The sequence below is a fragment of the Carcharhinus amblyrhynchos genome, chromosome 18 (assembly GCF_965287045.1).
Source record: "Carcharhinus amblyrhynchos chromosome 18, sCarAmb.v2.hapA, whole genome shotgun sequence".
In the NCBI taxonomy this organism is placed as follows: domain Eukaryota; kingdom Metazoa; phylum Chordata; class Chondrichthyes; order Carcharhiniformes; family Carcharhinidae; genus Carcharhinus; species Carcharhinus amblyrhynchos.
Window position 1 is genome coordinate 8,705,050 of NC_137341.1, and position 22,009 is coordinate 8,727,058.

General features: G+C 43.1%; 1 protein-coding gene across 2 annotated transcripts in view; it reads right to left on the minus strand.

Annotated features, from left to right (window-relative positions):
• The window catches only part of znf598 (zinc finger protein 598), a 36,411-nt gene extending 17,386 nt beyond the window's left edge, over window positions 1–19,025 (minus strand). For both annotated transcript variants that reach the window (XR_013888907.1, XM_080206321.1), the window contains exons 1-9: window positions 18,764–19,025; window positions 16,180–16,292; window positions 13,128–13,257; window positions 11,006–11,217; window positions 9,546–9,763; window positions 6,974–7,073; window positions 5,516–5,700; window positions 2,988–3,066; window positions 1,378–2,114 (exon numbers count right to left, since the gene is read on the minus strand). Coding sequence is in view for 1 of the 2 variants with exons in the window: in XM_080206321.1 (XP_080062447.1) it covers window positions 1,378–2,114; window positions 2,988–3,066; window positions 5,516–5,700; window positions 6,974–7,073; window positions 9,546–9,763; window positions 11,006–11,217; window positions 13,128–13,257; window positions 16,180–16,292; window positions 18,764–18,994 (2,005 nt within the window). In the remaining variant the exon portion in view is untranslated. The remainder of the gene's footprint in view (window positions 1–1,377; window positions 2,115–2,987; window positions 3,067–5,515; window positions 5,701–6,973; window positions 7,074–9,545; window positions 9,764–11,005; window positions 11,218–13,127; window positions 13,258–16,179; window positions 16,293–18,763) is intronic.
• Window positions 19,026–22,009: the final 2,984 nt, after the last annotated feature.

A 22,009-nucleotide genomic window follows, 5' to 3' on the forward strand; every position in this document is an offset into this window, starting at 1 on the left:
ATGCAGAAGAACAGGCCTTATGAAAAGTTAACTAAATCAAATGAACAAATTTAAATCCTTTGCTACAAATTAGCAAATTTTAAAACTACCAATTCTTTAAAAACCAAGTCCACGTATAGAAACACAAAAGTGAGACAGGGTGTAAATAAAAATAGATGCCGCGCTAAAAACTCCTCTCTCTGGGATTAGAGAGAAACAAAAACATGTCAGGTCCCTAGACCTAAACACCTGTTCTGCTTACTTCGTGGGAGAATCCATGCAGTGCCTCCATACAATATATAATACAACTTGCATTAATAATTTAGACTTAGAAATCAACAGCAATTTACAAATTTGAATAATTGGGGATAGTCAGTGCTGATCAGGACTCCAACGAATTCAACTTCTAGAATGGGCATATAATCCAAGGTACTATATTTTAGTAGAAGAATAGGAAGGTCATTTATTACTAGGTTGCATAAAGGAGCAATGAGATCTTGTAGTACACATACACCAAACACTAAGATTGTGTGACAAGATAGCAAGCTATAAAACAAAGCAAACCAAGCATTAAGCTTTAATTCTACAGAGATGGGGAAGGTGTGCTATACCTTGGTTGGACCACATTATTGCATGCAGTTTTGGTTGCCATACTATTAAAATGATAGAGGCATTGGAGAGGACGCAGAGAGATTTGCAAGGATGACACCAGAAATGCATGTGTGTACATTCAAGAAAGGATAGAGAGACTGGGTTTCTTCTATCAGAAGGTTGCAGGGTGACCATTTATGAAAGGTTTGAGCAGAGTGTATACAGAGAGAATGTTTCCTCTTGTAGGGAATATCGTAAACTTAGAGATGATAACACCAAGGAATCCATGCAGAAGAAACCTCTTCACCCAAAAAGCAGTGAGAATGTTGAACTCATTACCAGAGAGTGAAAGTGAAGCTATACGAGTATGAAGGAGAAGCAAATAAATTACAATTATAGATTTCGATGAAGGAAGATGGAAAGAGGCTCCAGTGGAGCATAAACATTGGAATGGACTGGTCGGGCCAAATAGCTTGCTTCGGTAAATACATCCTGTACAATACCATCCACAAGTTCTGTTTAACTACCAGATATCAATTGTCACGTGCCTGACCAGCATATCCCCAGAAAAGACTGCCATCTTTGACAGTGATTGTCATTTTGTAATATTGGCAAGAGTTTTGATAATTCAAGAATGCTAGCCATTCTCTCAAGCTCCTTTCTGTCCCAAATTTAAAAAATGCCTGAGAGTAAATAATTCTAGGCAGTACCAAAGATAGATCACTTCAGCTCCAATACATTTCCAACTTCATTTACATACTGGGACACATTGGCATAGCACAGCACCATCATTCCAAGAACTCTTACCCGGAGGTGGCATTTTTGGTACAACTGGATTCCCTAGTGCAGGAAAATCTTCTTCTGGTAAAGGACTTGGAGCATCTTCAGATTTCTTAAAACCTGGCGGTTCCTTTAACGTACATACACTTGCACTTTCAGTGCACAATTTGTCAGTGTGGCCATTCAACACACTAGTGACCGGTATACTTTGTTTAATTTCTGGAACGTTCTCTTTTTGGGTTTTATTTGTTATAGTATCACTCTCTGGAGCCGATGACAAACTTGGCTTTTCACCGCCTATCTTTTTCTTCTTACCAACTTTAGAAACAGTCTGTGAAGTAGTTAACAAAGAAGAGATATCCAACATTGTTGGTGTACTTCTGAACTCCTGAGCTGTCAACCCACCACTATCATCCTCTTCCTCCTCATCAGATTTCAAAGCAACTTTATTTTTTGCCTTTACTTTGGTACTGTGAGTCGGTAAAGATTTAGTAGCTTGATTAGAATTGTTGCTGCTGGAATGGACAGTCTTCAAAACACTTTTGCCAGGAACAGTAGTCCATGCAGATCCAGATGTAGACATTGAGGGTTTCTGCTGTTTAATTTTAGACACGAGGGCAGGAAAGTCTTCCTCTTGAAAAGTTGCCTTTTTCTTGGCCGCAGAATTATAAGATGGTGCGGGGCCTGTGGTACTGCCATGTGCTGAAGCAGACAGGCTGGGAAACTCCTCTTCATTTAAGCGAACAGGAATCAAATGATTAGAACTGCCAAGAGAAAGAACATTTGTCAACAAATACATATAGAAAAAGCTACATCGCCAGATTCCTTTAACACGTACTGTCAAAGCATTATTCGTATCTTAAGAGTTATTTGATTTGAAGGACTTAAAATGTGACACTGGAGTATATCAGTGGTTTTGTGCTACAACGAGGAGATCGGACCATGAAAAGTAGCACACAGTAATGAAGTCAGCACCGTTCATAGAAGCTCAAATTAAATTCTCCACCCTCATTACCTAGCTACTCGATACCGTTTCTTATCTGAAATGCCTCAGCTATGCAGAGATCAACTTCTGGCTCATAATGACTTCCAGCCAGTATTATCAAGAGATCAACTTAAAAACCTGAATTCAAGTTGACAAATCAGTTTGGACCTCTACCTAATCCAAAGGAACTTGTTATGGTACTACACTTCCTTTAATAAAAGAACTCCCATTCTGTACCATCTGACTGTCTTGAAATGCCATAAATACTCTTGTCTCATTGTTGCTAAGCTACAGCAGAAATGTTTTTCCTTATTCATTCTAGGGATATGGGCATCACTGGCTAGGCCAATGTTTGTTACCCATCACTTAATGCTTCTGAGGTGGTGGTGAACTACCTTCTTAAATCACTGTAGTCCACATGACGTAGGTACACCCACAGTACAGTTTGGGAGGAAGGTCCCAGATTTTGACCCAGCAATAGTGACGGAATGGTGACATATTTCCAAGTGAGGATGGTGTGCAGCTTGGAGGGAAACTTACAGGTTACGGTGTCAACATTAAATCAGAATGAAATCATTGTGACATCTTCACAGAAGAAATTCGAATTATATACAAATATCAAAAAAACTGCAGAACAACTTCAATTATCTACCTTGGGTTAGGTGGAGCAGTTGCATTCTGTACTTGCAAATTCTCTTGCTTTGAAGAACCTTTAACAGCCTCTTTGGTACCTTTAAATAAAAGCAAATTAAATCTAATTCATTCACACACTTTCACAGTTACATAGTAAACGCCAAATGAAATAAATCCAACAATGATTGAAACTTAAATCTATTTGGTCATAATTTATAATTTTGAAAAACCATATTTGTGCTTCCTCCCCAAGAAAAATACTCCTCACGGTTGAGCAAAGTAGATGAAATAGAGCATTTTCCTGACTGGACTCAATTCCACAAGGCAGGTAAAGCACACGTCTGAAGAAATATAAAACTTCCTCCACAACTGAACAAGTACATCCCAACTACAATGCCCATCCATTTTCTGATAACCAATGATAGACACAGTGAGATTCGTTCAGCATCAATTTGTAAGCGATTCTGTGAAATTTACACACTCACTCGAAAGCTGAGGTTATAGCAGAGGGAAGTTCTTCCACTTAAATTCAAATCCTCAAAGTGCAAACGCAATTCTCCAACAACGTTTGTTAAATTTTATTTCCATACATATGCATCAATAGATGTAAGGAATGATATCTATAGGAATGCTACTAGTATTGCACCAATCTTAAATAATGGATAGCTAAAAAAATACAAATGAACATAAACCTCATCAGCTTTCAAGCTAGAATTTTGATCTTCAACAGATTTTTCAATTTTCCTGTATATTTTGACCAATTATTATCCATCCCTTAGGTTGCTATCTACTTTGTAACGATTAGACTTTCCTTTCTGCAGCCAGCATTTGTTTTTATTTGCAAGTAGGACACGGACTGCCCAGGAATATCTCAATAACTGCAGACCAACCTCAACTGTAAAAAAAACAGACTAAAGTACCAATGAGCAGGAGGAAGGAGGTGGTTCAAGAAATTGAGACAATAAGTACTCAATTTTTCATGCCTTTCAGGAAGAAGGACCCGAGATACAAAGCATCAAAACCCAGTAAGAACATGCAATAAGTCTGTTACGGGCTTTCTTTTCAATAGATGTTAGTAATCCCACAATTCTAACAGCATGGCTCTAGCTGAGCTCCAACCTTTCCCCAGTATAGCAAAATAGGAACATGGCAGTGGCACCCATTTGTCTCATAAGACGATGGTTATGTGCCATGATGGTCAACTCTTAAGCGTCACCTGGTGTGGTTCACGAGCCCCATTCAGCACGCCAGTCCTGACCTTACTTGCTGCACAGAAAGACAGTGGGCTGAGACCTTCTGCAGAAACATCCAACTTGCAAAAAGCCACTGTGGTCCACCTGATTCTCCCACATTTCTGAACTTTCTCCTTGTCTTTCAGGTTCAAATTCAATTTAGCCTTCCTTCACCAAACGCTCTTCCATTCCAGAATGCAACCATTCAAGCAGGTAATCAGAACAGGCCAGAAACAAATATTTTACACAGGCTTATCATCAATTCCAACACACGTACACTCTCTAGTCACAAGCCATACACAATGAGCTGATTTATTTTTACTGTGTTAGCCAGACACCGACAGTATCAGTCATCTTTCAGCAAGTAACCATCTCCTTGTTTATTAGCTTGCATCCCAGCTGTCAATTTTCTTTCCCCAGGGCCTCAGGTTCAATTCTGGTCTTGAGTGACTTGTGTGGAATTTGCACGTCTTCCCCATATCTGTGTGGGTTTCCTCTCGGTGCTCCGGTTTCCTCCCACAGTCCAAAGATGTGCAGGCCAGGTGGATCGGCCATGCTAAATTGCCCCTTACTACCCAAGCGTGTATAGAGTAGATGGATTAATCATAGTTAATGTGTGAGGTTACAGGGAGAGGACGTGGGTAAGATACTCTTCAAAGAATTGGCATAGGGTCGGAGGGACAAATGGCTTCCTTCTGCACTATAGGGATTCTATGAACATCGTTACCTGTGTTATTCCACTTCAAGACCAGTACCAACTAACACCTTTATCCAGAACCTCTGTGTATTGTCCCACATTTCCATTTCATTAACCAGTGAAGGAGTAGCAATATAGTTCTAATGGTGACGACACGTCACTTGAAGGGAAACTTGTAGGTGGTGGTGCTCCAAGCACACTTCCTTGTCCTTCTCTGGGATAGAGGTTGCAGGTTTGAAAGGTGCTCATGAAGGAGCCTTGGTGAGTTACTGCCGTGCTTCTTGCATATGGTCCACATTGCTGCCACGAGTGTTTGTGGTCGCGATGGCGGATAGGGTGCAGTTGGAACGGCATTCATCCAGGCAAGTGGAGATTTTCCATCACACTCCTGACATGTGCCTTGTAAATGGCAGACAGGCACTGGGAAGTCAGGTGGTGAGTTACTTGCTGCAGAATTTTCACCCTCTGGCCTGTCATTATTGTTGTGTTCCTGTCATTATCCCTATTCAGTTGACAGGCTCACTAACAGTGATAGAATCTATATGTGGTACTGGCAAATTAAAACCAGTCATACACTGTCTTTGTCCTATAGTAAATAGAAGTAAAACTAATACAAACCTGTAGTTTCACTGGACGCTCTAACCGTATTCTTGGCATTACTTGCATCGTCCATCTCCTTTTCACTCTGGCTATTTTTGCCATCGTCAGTTTCTTTTTTTGAAGCAGCTTGCTTCTTTTCCTCTTGCCTTCGTGCTGCTATTGATGCTCGAACAGCCGCAGCAACCTCACGATCTTCCTCCTCTCTACAAAACCAAATGATCATTGTTTAGTCACAAAAGAAGAATTAACAAAATATTTGAGACACCCAACCCCTTCATCTGAGTTTTAGAACAATTTACATTTCATGGGGAACAATGCACCTAACCATTGTGTGCATCATCTTCAAGGTTATGACTCGATCCATCTCTTTTGAGGTGCTAAGAATCTCTCCAAGTTTTATTGCTGAGGTCACTGGTTCTCGTTTAAAGGAGGAATTCAACATTATACCCTGACCTGCTTTTATTTTCAATTATAAGAAATTAAGATTGCTTCAATTCTCCACAATTCAAACCAGCATACATTCAAAATTATTCACTACTGGTCTGTGCGAGCTTTAGTTAATGCCTCAGTGGGCATAACAAATGAGGGTGGCATAGAAAATATTCCATCCGTTTCCAATGACCAATCCAATTTCAATCCTGAAGGATTCAGTGCATGGCAACAGGCAAGAATATAAAGGCGATAGTTACAGATCCCATTATTTTGTAAACAAACTACTTTATTTGGTTTAAAGGGAAAGGATATGGCCAAACAGCAAGGATGCCTGAACCTGGAGAGGGTATCTCGTTCTCACTGGAGGTCCGTACAACTAAACTTTGCAGTGAAGCACTACACAGATCCAGCCATCGTCTCACGAGGACAAACATTTTGACCCACAGAGGAAGAATCAACATGTAAAATGAAGATAAATAGGCAACTGCAGAAATAATGGTCTGGAAGAGTGGAACAACTGAGCTATTTGATGATGACTCAGAACCAAAAAAGTGAAAGAGATCCCAGCTGGTACAGTGAACACCATTGAACAATAACTGGCTAAGTTAAAAGATGAGTCAACACTTCACAATTTGAATCATTTATTCAAGGAGCTTAGTGAAGCAGTCAACTATTGAGTAAACGCAGGTTTCTGCCCAAAATGTCAGTTATTAGAACGAGGTGTGAATGGTAGTATTCGGAAATTACAGTACACCAGGCATGAATTTTTGATTGATAATTAATTTGGTCTCCTAAGACTGGAACAAAAAGAAAGAACACTATTAACACCAAGAAAATTAAAACTAATGACTTCACTCCATGTGCTGGTATAACTAAACAGATGATTCAAGGGCACAGAAACAAAGGTCTTAAAGATCCAACATATTGAAGGTACTCAATGCAGCAACTGTTTGAAATTAGAGCAATATATTGTGATGTTACTGAGAATTTCATAAATGATGATTTTAATCACAAATGGTTTCTAGTCACCATATATCCCATTACCGATTATATTTCCATCTGCCTCTGCGGTTTTGTCCTCGGCTTTGGCCTCCTCTTCTATTAAACCTATCCACTTCTTCATAATCATCTCCACTCACCATGCCTGAAATAAAATGCAGAATGTAATTGTGCATAAATGTCACTGCCCACTATTCAAAATCCTACAACTACAATATTTCAAATAAAGTGTCAGCCCATAACTTGAAAATAAGTTACTTCAAGTTCAAACAGACACTAGGGTTACATCAACATTAAATGGTGAGAAGTTGCAGCATGTGACTGTGCAGAGGGATCTAGGGATCCCTGCGCACGAATCGCAAAATCTCAGTCTGCAGGTGCAGCAGGTGGTCAAGAAGACAAATGGAATGTTGGCCTTTATCGTGAGGGGAATAGAATATAAAAGCAGGGAGGTCTTGCTGCAGCCGTACAAGGCACTGGAGTACTGTGTGTAGTTTTAGTCCCCTTATTTGCAAAAGGATATATTGTCCTTGGAGGGAGTACAGAGAAAGTTCACCAGGTTGATACCGGAGACGAGGGGGTTAGCTTACGAGGAGAGATTAAATAGACTGGGCCTGTACTCATTGGAGTTTAGAAGGCTGAGGGGGGATCTTATAGAGACATAAAAGACAATGAAGGGGCTAGATAGGGTAGAGGTAGAGAGATTCTTTCCACTTAGAAAGGAAACCAGAACTAGAGGGCACAGCCTTAAAAAAAAAAGGGGTGCAGTTTAGAACAGAGTTAAGGAGGAACTTCTTCACTCAGAGGGTAGTGAATCTCGAATTCTCTGCCCATTGAAGTGATGGAGGCTACCTCATTGAATATGTTTAAGTCACGGGTAGATAACTCCCTTATCGATTAGAAATCTAACGGTTACGGGGAGCAGGCGGGTAAGTGGAACTGATCCATTTCAGATCAGCCACGATCTTATTGAATGGCGGGGCAGGCTTGAAGGGCTAGATGGCCTACTCCTGCTCCTATTTCTTGTGTTCTAACGCTACGATGAAGTTACTGTGAAAATCACCTCATCGCCACACTCTGGCACTTGTTCAGATACACTGAGGGAGAATTTAGCACGGCCAACGCGCCTAACCAGCATGTCTTTTGGACAGTGGGAGGAAACCAGGGAGCACCCTGAGGAAACCCATGCAGACATTGCGAGAACATGCAGACTCCACACGGACAGTGACCCAAACCAGGAATCGAACCCAGCTTCCTGACGCAGTGAGCCAGCAGTGCTAATGACTGTGCTCACCATTAGCAGGGTCTTTGTTACAAAACTAGCCTTAAATGGCTGCAGACAAATTCATCTGCAGTAATAGTGCAAATCCAGAAACTCCATGGCATGAAGTGGTCTTTCAACCCCAACCCCTGCCAACACCACCACAAAGTTTTGTTGAGGTTTATGGCAGAGTGATGCAAGTCACCGAGCAATTTGTGGAAAATCATAACTCATGTCTCTCTTATCTTCCAAAAATCATTGGCTTTTTGCTCACTAGTAATGGCATGTCGTGAATATACTGTTACTTTCCTAGCAACCTCCAGACCAACGGCAGCTCATATTTATTTAGACACAACTGAACACAGAAACTGTTCACAAAAGACCTTTTTATTTTACACAATCTATTGCAGTGATGACAACTACAACAAAGGCTGGAATTTAACTGGTGGGATGCAAAATTGCAAATGTGAGGAAACAAAAGAGCTATGAAAGATTTTGGATCCTATAAACGACTTCCAGATATAAATCTATGTGGTAAATAATGAATCCATGCAAGTCATTAAGTTGTAGTTGGTTAAGCTTGAGTTGTGAGCTGTGAGAAGTTTGCTCTCTTTTAGGCACTACATTACAAAACAATCATTGGTGCATGGAAAGGTTTCATGCAGATTCACTTGGGCAATAATCAGGAATGATGTTTTGAGACTCAATAAAACTAGAATTGCATTAAATGGGAAGAGAGAAAATTAAGTGGAGAACAGTTATAAATCCTGAAAGGATACTGGAGAATAAAGAAAAATTATTTCTAGTTGCCAAACGGGACATTAACTCAGTGGAGTGCTGGAAGCATAAATAGGAAGATTAGAAGGAATTTTTCCACACAAGCTCCCCCCTTGCCTATCCATACACAGTTATCAGGATATGAAGCATTGGCCACAGATTGCTATTAAAGCCAGCCAATGCCATTTAAGAGGAAATTAGATAAAACATTTTTAGAAAGGTAACGATGGGTATAAGGAAAGAGCAGCAAAGAAGGGATCAGACGGCCTCTACGGTGAATCTGCTACCTGCACAGGGATAATGGCCCAATAGCTTTCACTTGTCACAAAATTTCTGCAATTTCCCAAATTTCCAGGATGTCAGTTCCTTTTGCAGGGCTGAAAATGCAACTTCATTACACAGAAAGAGGTGAGGAAACAACTGATGTCTGAAGCAGCCAGGTAAGTTGAGACAACTGATATTTTCCAGACAACTGAAGCACATTCTAACATTTCACGTATTCAACTTCAGAATTTCATCTTATACACGACAGCATGAAAATTCAAGGTGACTTAGTTTGGAAGTTAGCATAATTATTACCTTCATTCCGCCTTTGGTGCCGAGGAACATAGTTAAACTGCAGGTCTATCTGTCTGTTCTGTCGGGCCTCTGCTCTACTTTTGCTGTGAGAGGCAGCTTTATGAGCTTTGTAGTCGATTTCTGAGCGAAAGGCATGAGTAAACTGCTCAGTATTACACCGTCCTTCCTCACACAGATAGTGCTTCTCACGGAAATGATCACGAAGATAATCATAATCGCTGCAATAAAGGAAAACAATTCACAATTTTAGTAAATGTTGCCAATAACTCAAATACTAAACATCAAAGTCATACAGATCACAAATGTCCAATCTTATTGAGCAGGGTCATAGCAAAGGATTCCACAATTAGCTTCTTGGGACTAGCAGATCAAACAGAACAGGACAAAAACTGATCTAGCCATAGTCTCTGGCTCTCTGATTAGCAATCTGTGTCAGATTGGAAAACTCCTCACACAAGCGCAGATTTGAATTTAGTTGTGATGCCCCTGCTCCCTCCACACCCGTTCATCCTTTACTTAAGTCAACTTTCAGCGAAGGGAAAAAATTAGGGAAGAAAATCATTGAAATGTACTATTTCAAGATTTGAATTTTAGTTTAATGTTTTTTGTCAACTACAACTGATGGATTGGTGATGTTATTTCTTTTATTACAACAGCCCGGTGACTCTGAATTTCAATAAGGAAACCAGCTCGATAGAAGATTTATTTCTGATTTGAAGTAATCCATGTCAGCAAACGTGAAGATCTGGGTAAAAGTTCAACAGGAATTTCAAATTATTGATATGACACTTCTATTTCCCATTCGTCACCTTTGTGGTCATAGAATCCTACAGTGCCAAAGGACACCATCCAATCCATCGAGTCTGCACCAAACACAATCCCACCCAGGCCCCATCCCCATAACCCCCTGCATTTACCCAAGCTAGCTAGTCTCCCGACACTAAGTGGCAATTTGGCATGGCCAATCCACCTAGCCTGCACATCTTTGGACCACGGGAAGAAATTGGAGCACCCGAAGGAAACCTAACGAGATACGGGGACAATGTGCAAACTCCACACACAGTGATCCAAGCTGAGAATTGAACCCGAGTCCCTGGAGCTGCAAGGCTGCAGTGCTAACCACTATGTCACCATGCCCCCCCCCGCAAATCAAAGCGGAGAATTTGGGGACCTCAAATTAGGCTGTCAAGCTACAAACAGTTCTGTGCTGGGAACATCTATCTGCTAATAACCGGATGAAAACTACTCAATTTTATTTGGGGCACTCATCCTTTTAGTCTGACATGAATTATAACCCAGATTACCAAAGGTAAAGCGTATTAAATTAATGCATCACATTACTACCTCCACAATTTATAGCAAAGTTCCTTCGTCAATAAACCGATTCACCGTTACTCTTCATTATGCGTTTATGACTTGTGGAACAGCATCCAAAATCTGCACGTTTTTCCCCTACTCACCTGTAATATTCTTGAGCACCATCTGAATCACAGAAGTGACAGAAATAGTGGTCCCTTCTTAAATGTTTTAGCAGTTCATCATTATCCAAATAACGATCATCACAGAATTTACATAAAGGATGCCCACGATGTGAAGTATCGTCCGGGTCACCGTGAATTCGATGGCGTGCAAGATCTTTCCGACTGTACCATTTGCGTTCATAAGTAAAAATCTGAAAGAGGAGAAAAACGTTTTATCCCAATGACCTAATTTTGTTTGACATATCACAGCAATAGAAAGCGGCCACTTTATCCAGTATACTCTTGTACCAGCCATGTACAATCACAGTAATAATCCAGTGACTTCAGGGGATTCCTTAAAGAACCAGTGTTCCTTTGTACACATCCAAGCAATGTATCTGACATTATAGAGAAACCAAGAGCTTATACCACCCAAGTACCTCAACAGTGAGCTGTCTGAGACTACAGCCTAATGAATTAATACAGCTTTCTGCTGAGAATGGAATGTATCTGAGGGGATCTAAGTCAAGGACATCTTCATAGATAACGAGGGCCATGGAATGTGCGAAAGTGATTCACCTATGTCTATGATATTCTGGAATATATTATCTTGGTAACTACTGGTTATGGGGAATGCGATTTGAGTTTATGGAGGGCAATATAACCATGGTGGCAGGGTAAGTAGAAAATAGAAGGGCTAAACACTTTGATGGGTCCATGTTATTTTCCCTTGTCTCTCGTATATATGTTTTACTATGATTATTGGTGGTATGAATGGAATATAGAGATTAAAGGTAAATCAGTGTTAGCGAATCACTATATAGCAGTACTCAAACTGCTCTAAGTACAATATCTCGATAATGGCCAGATTTAGTGCTGTTAGACAGGCTTACGATTACAAGACAAATTTGAAAAGGAAAGCTGTCCAATAATAGTAGTTTAATTTTAGCATTTGTGAAGAAAGTGTCAAAAAAAATTGTACATTCCACTATGACAGACTACACTCAAGAACATATAAACAACACAAGTCAAAAACACATCAGAGCACTGAACTTCAGGTCAACAAAATGCCAAAAATATCTTACAGGAAAGGTACCAAAGTCAAAGCTATGCAGATTTCCTTGTCAAAAATATCAGCAAGACAACAATTTGATAGTTTTAAAAACAAAACCTGATCGGTATATTTCAGTACTTCATAAAATTTGTAAATGGAGCGTTGGGTGATGTTAGCTATGCCAACATTTATTGCCCGTTGCTAAATGCACTCGAGAACGTGGTGGTGAGTTGCTTTCTTGGATTGTTGCAGTCGTGTGGTGCAGATACATCCACAATGGTGTTAGAGGGAATTTGAGGATTCTGACCCAGCAACAATGAAGGAATGACAATATGTTTCCAAGTCAGAATGGTGTGTGATTTGGAGGGGGATGTTAACAGGCTGTGATATTCCCATGCATCTGCTACTCTAGGTGCTGGGGATCACAGGTTTGGAGCTGCAGAAGGAGACATGGTGAGATGCTGCAGTGCACACTGTCAATGGCACACAGAGGAAGCAAATGTTTAATGTGATGGAGGGATACCATTCAAGCAGACTGCTTTATCCTGGATGGTGTCGAGCTTCTTGCCTGTTGTTTGTACTTTACTCATTCAGGCAAGTGAAGAGTATTCCATCACATCCTTGATTTACGTTTCACAGATAGTGGACATTCCTTGGGAAGTCAGGAGAGTCGCTCCCCAAAAAGAAACCCAGAGTATTTAACAACTGTACTTTTTATAACTCATTTCCATTGAAAGACAAATTTCCAAAATGTTTCTTTCGTAGTCAAGCTGAACATTGGCATCCAGAAGTTCGACAAAGCTTTAGGAAAATATTTAGTTTTGTAATTTTGGATAATGATACCAAAAAAAATTGTTATACCGCAATCTGAAAATATAACAATAAAAGCAAAGTTTGCTATATCCTGCTGGGTAAAAGTTAATTTTTCAAAATATACTGCACATTGGTTTGCAAACTGATACCTACTGAACAAAATACAATATACATGAAAGAAATATGACTGATACACAGAGCTATACAAATGATTAACATTACCAGAGAACTAATTTTGAAAGGCAGAAAACTTACCTGGAGGTGTCTCACACAAAGCTTACAGCTGAACATCTCATGTTGCTTCCTCATGTGATGCTCTAGGTCCTCAAAAGTATTAAATGGCCTTGACTCAGCACACACCGGGCAGTCATGTTGCAGAAGTTTCCTAAAAATAATCAAATTAAGACTCAAAGCGAGTTTATAATTTAATCTTATTTTTGTTTCCTGAAACGCATAGAAGTTTAGTATTAAATTACAGAAAGGAACAGCAGCAAAACCTAAGCTTTGGAAAGCCCTCCGTAAACCCCTCTGCCTTAAAACCAAGCTTTTGGTCAACTGCACAAATGTTGGCTGATATGGATTGGCGCCAAATTCTGCTTTATAGCATTTTTGTAGCCTTGGGACATTCAATTGCATTGAAGGTGCTCCATAAGTTGATGATGTAAATGCAAAGCATCTATGGCTGATTTATTCAGCTTAATGTTCTCCAAACAATAAAGCTGTAAAATATGTTCAATCATTGCGTAATGTGATATTTCATAATCAGTGACCCAAGTACAACATTCAGGTGAACTCGGGGAAATGTTTTGTGTTTTTTTTTTAAAGACCAACTTTGGAATCCCATATTGATTTCCTAATTCTGTAGAAAAATCTACAAGTTGCAATGCATTTTATTTTATGCCCAAGTCTTAACATAGAAATACAGAAAACAGGAGCAAAAAGCCGTTCGGTAAACCTTCACTGCACTCCCTGTACAGCAAGAATATTGTTGCTCAGGTAAGACCAAAATTGCACACAATAATCCATGCGTGGCCTCACCGAGGTCTTGTATAATTTTAGCAAGACATGTGCAACACAGTGGCACAGTGGTTAGCACTGCTACCTCGTAGCGCCAGGGATCCGGGTTCGATTCCAGCATCAGGTGACTGTCAGTGTGGAGTTTGCACATTCTACCCGTGTCTTCGTGGGGTTCCTCCTACAGTCTAACCCACAGTGGGTTAGATTGATCGCTCCTTAGTGCCAGGGGGATGAGTGGAGTAAATACGTTGGGTTGCAGGGATAGGGCCTGGTGGCTTGTTGTCATAGTAGGCTTGATCGGTTGAATGGCCTCCTTCTGTACCATAAAGAATTGTATATCCTGCATTCTAATCCTCTCGCCATGAAAGGCAACATGCTATTTGCCTTTGGTTACTCCTGCTGCACCAACATACTTACCTTCAGTGACTGGTGTAAAAGGACTCCCAGGTCTAGTTCCACATTCCCTCTCAACTTATGGCCAGACGGTGATCTATCTTCCCGTTTTTGCTACCCAACTGGATAATTTCACCTTTAACAAAACTGTACTGCTTCTGCCATTCATTTGCCCACTCACTCAACTTGTCCAAATCACACTGAAGGATCTCTGCATCCTCCTTGCAGCTCACCCAGCTTTATGTTGTATGCCAATTTGGAGATACTACATTTAGCTCCCTCATCTAAATCATTAACACGCATAATGAACAACTGGGGTCCCAGCACTGATCCCTGCAGTATCCCACGAGTCATTGCCTGCCATTTAGAAAAAGACTCATTTATTCCCACTTTGTCTGCCAGTTTTCTCTCCATCTCAACACACTAACCCTACCCCATACTCTAATTTTACATGCTAATCTCTTATGGGACTTTGTCAAAAGACTTCTGAATGCATTTAACATCCATTTAGTCTTTATGATCCTTTTGCAACAAATTGAAAATCTGGATGATAGCAATAAAATGCCTTAAGCATTTTAAGTTGTAGAAAATTAGGTATTGAGTTACCCAATGTCACTAATTTAGTGATCACTCAAAAAAGTTAGGAGATTAAGGTTTTTCCCTTACTAGAAACTTGTGGCACAGTGGTTAGCACTGCTACCTCAGTGCCAGGAACACAGGTTCCATTCCAGTCCTGGTGACTGTCGTATGTGGAGTTTGCTCATTCTCCCCTTGTCTGCGTGGGTTTCCTCTGGGTGCTCCAGTTTTCTCCCACAGTCCAAAGATGTGATTAGATGGATTGACAATGCTAAATGAGCAGGGTTACACGAACAGGACAGGGACTTGGTGGGGTGCTCTTACGGTGAGAGATTGCCAGATAGACTTTTTCTACATAGTAGATTCTATGGCTCTATAGCAGTCCACAATTATATTTAAGATGGAAGTAAATAAATTTTCCAAATGGAAAATAAATTTCAAAATACGTAGGGAAAGAGGGGAAGTGATAGCTTTCGGATAGCCAGGGCTGTGATCCAGAGAGACGTGTGGGTCCTTGGTCACGAATCACAGAAACTTTCAATGTAGAGTAGGCAATTAGGAAGACATATGGCACATTAGCCTTTAATGCCAGAGGGTTGGAGTACGTTCATTTTGCTGCAATTATACATGGCTTTGGCCAAATCACATCTAAAGAACTATGCTATTTTGGTCTCCTCTCCAAAGGAAAGCTGTACTTTCCTGACAAGTGGGGCAACAAAGCTTCACTGGATTGATCCCCAGTATGTGGGGGCTTTCCTACAAGAAAAGATTGAGCAGAACGGTTCCACGTTCTTTGCAACTTAGAAGAATCGAGCGGTTGAAGTAAATAACAATGGGTGGATTTCAAGGGAAGGCAATTACATGAAAAATGGAATAGATGGTTAGGATTATAAATTTAGATGAAGAAAGATAGGAGCCCCCAAGTGGAGATGAACCGTTAGGGCCAAATGGCCTATTTCTGTGCAACATTCAATACAAAATTCATAGGGAACACATTTCTATTCTTGTTCAAACGAGGGTATAGGGGACAGAACCAAGCAGTGCAGGTTGGAAATTAATTCAAGGTGTGCAATTTTCTATCCACTTTATATGGGATGGAAATATACTTCCCCGTCCTGTTAAATTTTCCTCTGCATTTGATTTAATGTCCCCAGGAAGGAGAAAATATCCAAGCTTGTGATCTGGGGATTAAAAATTCCCTCATAGTTCTTTAAAGTTAGCAAATAAAGGTTTTTATATAGACAAACAGGATTAAGATTTGAACCGCCTGTGTGTTGTCCAGTAGGTTACCGTTCCATATTTAGAAATAAGAAAATAATACCTAAACTGGGCATGAATCCTCCCATCGGCAATATAAATATCAAATTTCTTTTCATGATGGAACTGATGAGTTGCTATGGTTGAAAATGGGGCAATTTTCTTCATAAACGCAACCTGCACGGAACAAAGGTAAAACAGTATTGAGTATTCGTATTAGTAAAATTTACATTCAATGGTGTACACAGCAGCTAAGATTCTGTAATAAAGAAAACAATGAGCTCATCAGCAATCGCTGTTATCAGGTTAACTTGAACCACTTCTGGCAACCAAACATGCAGTTAAACACAAATCAGGGCTTGCTCTGAGTTGCCCTGCTTCTCCAGAAGTTTCACAATGCTCTTAGAGTCAGTATTTAAATCCAGTGTCAATGTAACAATGTTAAGACAATTTCTAATCATTGCAAGTTCCCATGAGAAACCCCATCACAAGCCTGTGAACAAATCGTGTAATGAACAGCTGATACTGTGTTTGCCACCAATGCAAAAATTGGGCCAAAATGTTTGCGGACAAATTCAGACACTGGTTATTAAGCCTTGGGGGCCAACTATGGTTTCTAAACTAATAAAAGCCAAAATAATCCAAATGCAAAAGAGAAAATTAGACCAGTGGGATTGTTTTGACTGAATTCTAACAAAGAGCCCCACCCAAACATCAATCATCCAGATCGATTGCCCTCCGATACAGTTTCAACATCCTGTGATTTCAAATCAAAATATGCAATTTTGATTCCAGTTGCAGTAATGAGAAACAAAGTGCATTTTGAAAGTCCATCCTTGTTAACATGACACTGCACTCCAGTAATGTTGAACCATTGCCAAACTTCCACACACACAGCAAAGAAAAAGGGCACAGGGTCACAGTAACAAGCCACAGGTAAAGCACATCAGGCACCCCCACTTAAGATCCTGATGGTTGGAGAGACTGGCAATCTCAGAAGCAAAAAAGCCTGGCGGCAAGAGAATGCTCACTCCTCCTTTGACTACCTCCTCCTAATGTACAGCACCGCCTTTGGAAACAGTGACAGAACAAAGAGAGAGAGTGATCTCCATTTAGAGAACTAAGTGTGGTAACAATTGCCAACATGGAGACTCCACTTGACTAGGCGCATCTCGGGCCCTGGGGCTGGAGTAAGCAGAGAAGAGAGGAAGCCAGGGCTGGGGGACCGTGGATTGGAGAGGGATCCTGGATGGCAGGGGGACGTGGACCCTGGGGTGGCACAGAGGGGCGAGGATGCGGAAGGGGACCCTGGGGTGGCACAGAGGGGCGAGGATGCGGAAGGGGACCCTGGGGTGGCACAGAGGGGCGAGGATGCGGAAGGGGACCCTGGGGTGGCACAGAGGGGCGAGGATGCGGAAGGGGACCCTGGGGTGGCACAGAGGGGCGAGGATGCGGAAGGGGACCCTGGGGTGGCACAGAGGGGCGAGGATGCAGAAGGGGACCCTGGGGTGGCACAGAGGGGCAAGGATGCGGAAGGGGACCCTGGGGTGGCACAGAGGGGCAAGGATGCGGAAGGGGACCCTGGGGTGGCACAGAGGGGCGAGGATGCGGAAGGGGACCCTGGGGTGGCACAGAGGGGCGAGGATGCGGAAGGGGACCCTGGGGTGGCACAGAGGGGCGAGGATGCGGAAGGGGACCCTGGGGTGGCACAGAGGGGCGAGGATGCGGAAGGGGACCCTGGGGTGGCACAGAGGGGCGAGGATGCGGAAGGGGACCCTGGGGTGGCACAGAGGGGCGAGGATGCGGAAGGGGACCCTGGGGTGGCACAGAGGGGCGAGGATGCGGAAGGGGACCCTGGGGTGGCACAGAGGGGCAAGGATGCGGAAGGGGACCCTGGGGTGGCACAGAGGGGCGAGGATGCAGAAGGGGACCCTGGGGTGGCACAGAGGGGTGAGGATGCGGAAGGGTACCCTGGGGGTGGCAGAGAGGGGCGAGGATGCGGAAGGGGACTCTGGGGTGGCAGAGAGGGGCGAGGATGCGGAAGGGGACTCTGGGGTGGCAGAGAGGGGCGAGGATGCGGAAGGGGACCCTGGGGTGGCACAGAGGGGCGAGGATGCGGAAGGGGACTCTGGGGTGGCACAGAGGGGCGAGGATGCGGAAGGGGACTCTGGGGTGGCAGAGAGGGGCGAGGATGCGGAAGGGGACTCTGGGGTGGCAGAGAGGGGCGAGGGTGCGGAAGGGGACCCTGGGGTGGTAGAGGGGAAGGTGTGGAGAGGGACCCTAGCGTGGCAGAGGAATGAAGGCACCCTTGGGTGGCAGGGGGAGAAGAGTGGGGTGGAGGCTGGAGTGGGGAGAGGGTGTGGAGAGGGACACTAGGGTGGCAGCGGGGACCCTGGTATGATGGGGTGGTGTGTGGAGAGGGACCCCAGGGTGGAGTGTTGTGGAGATGGACTCCGGGGTGTGAGGCGCCTCTTGATTACGGCCCGCGGACTCTGACCTCCCCCCGGCCCGCCCACACACACACACACAGTGCAATGAGGAGGCCTCAGGCTCTGCCCGAGACCGGGGCCTGCTCGCTCTCTCTCTCTCCGCTCACTCGCCCGCCCGTCCGTCTATCCATCCGGTCCTTCCCCCGGCGGCCTCTTTACCTGGTCGAGCTCCAGGCGGCACACGGCGCAGTAGCGCTGGCCGCACAGGGCCCGCATCTTGGTGGAGCAGCGGAAACACACCGGGTGGTCGCACTTGCCGACGGCGAAGATCTCCAACTCCTGGCAGCACAGGACGCAGCTCCTGTCGGCGCCGGGGCCTGGGCGGGTGCCGCTGTGGCCAGGCCCGGGACCTGGGCCTGTTCCGGGGCGGGTGCCGCTGCCTGAGGCCATGCCGCTGCCCGCTCCCTCCCTGTGTGTGTGTGTGTGTGTGTGCCTGTTTCTCCCTCCACCCTGAGGGCACGCCCCCAACTGACGTCACCACACCCGCACGCGCATCGGAAATGGCGTCACGTGAGCTGCGAGACGGCGCGCGCTCGGCGGGGAACGGTTGGGATTTGAATCAGGTGACCGTTAGAGCGGGGGAGCGAGGGTGGGGAGAGCTCTACAGAAATGTATACGCACATGTACGCAGAGACGCATTTGTGCACACAGACACGTGTACACACATATACAGAGGCACACATGTACACACACGTAACACAGCTACACATACACACCGATGCACATGTACACACACACATGTACACACACATACACATATATAGACACACACATACGCAGATCAGAATGCTTTCTGTTTGTTGAGGAAACTTGTCTGGGAGCCCAAGGCTTTGTCCAAAAGAGAGGATAACTTTTCATAGAAACAGACAACAGAAGCAGCAGCAGTAGACCTTTCAGCCCATCGAGCGTGCTCTGCCATTCATGACTGACTCTTCATTGCTGTGGACTGCAATGGAAGAGGCCACTCAGGCCATTGAGTCCACGTCGACATTTATCCCCATAACCCCAACTCTTACCCTGTTAATCCCCCGAAGCTAAGGGCTAATTTAGCATGGCCAATCCACCTAACCCATACATCGTTGGAGGGGAAGAGCCTGTCAAGACTGCCCACCCGTATACACACCTCAGAATGCTTTCTATTAATTCAGAGAACTTGTCTGGGAGTCCCAGGGCTTGTCAACAAGCAGATAATTTTTCGTAAAAACATATAAACTAGAAGCAGCAGTAGGCCATTCAGCCCTTTGAGCCAGCTCTGCCATTCAGAGCTGATTATCAAAATCAATATCCTGATTTCCCCTCCCCCCACCATCGCCCCCATATTTCTTCTATTTATCTATAGAAATTGTCTGGGAGTTGAAAAGTTTGTCAACGAACGGATAACTTTTTTAATTGAATTCTTACAGTGCAGAAAGAGGCCATTCAGATCGTCGAGCCTGCACCAACATCAGTCCCACCTATCCCCACAACCCCATGAATTTACTTTGTTAATCCCACTAAAACTAAGGGATAATCTACCATAGCTAATCCATCTAACCTGCACATGCTTGGACGCTAAAGAGCAATTCAGTACGGCCAATCCACCCAACCTGCGTATCTTTGGATTGTATTTAAAGCTTTTTATTGGGATCACAAGTGGCCTTACATTAACACTGCAATGAAGTTACTCTGAAAATCCCCTAGTCACCACACTCCGGCACCTGGTCGGGTACGCAGGGAGAATTTAGCATAGCCAATGCACATAACTAACACATTTTTCGGACTGTGGTAGAAAACCAGAGCACCGGAGGAAACACACACACACACACACACACAGGGAGAATGTGCAGACTCCACACATACAGTCACCCAAGGCTGGAATCGAACCCAGGTCCCTGGCGTTCTGCCACAGTGCCATCCTGTAAAAACACATGGAAAACATATTGTACAGCAAACAGGACAGACAGTCATTCTGTCCCTCTAGACTGTGCTGCGACTCAATAAGATCATGGCTTATCCTTGACCTCATCTACACCGTCCTGTCTGATGCTTATAGCCTCTGAAGTCTGCAATTTTATCGATTTCACTCTTGAATATGCTCACCAATTAAGTATCCTCAAGCAAAAGAATGTTGAAGTGGAAGAATGACAAGCTCCCCAGGAATCTTACACAGAGCTTACAATGTTTTGTCCAAATGGTTGGACAGTATTTATGATCCCTACACACTTCATTGCACCCTAGATCATCTCACTCACTCCATCAGTATAATCTAACTCCCTCATGAGTTTAATCTTCCCTTACATTCATCTGTTATTCCAGGCGGTAGAAAGAATAACACTATAATTACCGGATAAAGAAATTCCTACCAAATTCCCGATTGCATTTATTAATGATTATCTTCTACTCATGGCATCTAGTTTTGGTCTCCCCTGCAAAATTCTTTCATATCTGAAAGACCTCGACCACATCACCCCTCAGTTTTCTCAGGATCTGATGCAACTCTCCGAAAGAAGTTGGAAACTCAGGCAAGGCTGCCCAAAGACTAACCTTTGGACTTTATCCAAGAATTATGTTAAGGTTGAATGCAAGCTAACAAAAAAAAATTTGTTCCACTGAGAATGATAATTTACAGCATTCCTTTGTTTCTTGAATGAACATTAGTATGCATTAATATGACCTCATTAACATAGAAAGACATCCCCAGGTGCCTTACAGAGGCATAAACAAAAAGAAGGAAACTTGGCAAGAATCAGGAGAATGTCAGCAAAAGTTGGCTGAAGAGGTAATTTTAAGGGAGTCTTAAGGGAGGATCTTGAGATGGAAGGGCAATTTGGAAGAGTGGAGTTCAAGCAACAAATTACATGAGCTCCTACTTTTCAACTTGTCCTGTCACCTTCAATTATTTATGCTAGCATATCCCCTCTATTTTTACACTGGCTTAAAAATTGTACCATAGTTTCCACATTGCCTTTCTCATTCTTCTGACTAAATATCTGCCAAGAGATATGGAGGAAGCTGAGGAATAGAGTTCAGAAACAAATCAACCATAATCTTCCGAATGATACAACAGAGTCATGAGGCTCCCGTTTCCAGGCATGTTGAGTTCTCTAAGACACAAAAGTCTCTTTCAACTGCATCAGGATTTCAAAAGCACGATTCTGTAATTTCTAAACTTCATACAATATCCCTGCCTTTTCTCCTCTCCATTTTAGCCTCATCTGCACATTTACCAATTGGTGTTAGTGTTGTGAGCCTGAGCCATTAAAGTGAATTGAAAACACCTTTCCCTTCTCCCTCCCCTACACCCCTAACATGGAAATTCCTTTAATACATACCAATTGTTTTCCACCCATCAGCCAATTTTGTAGCAAAAACAAGATATCATGAATTTTCATAATTCTGAGCTAATCAAATAGCCATTGATGTGGA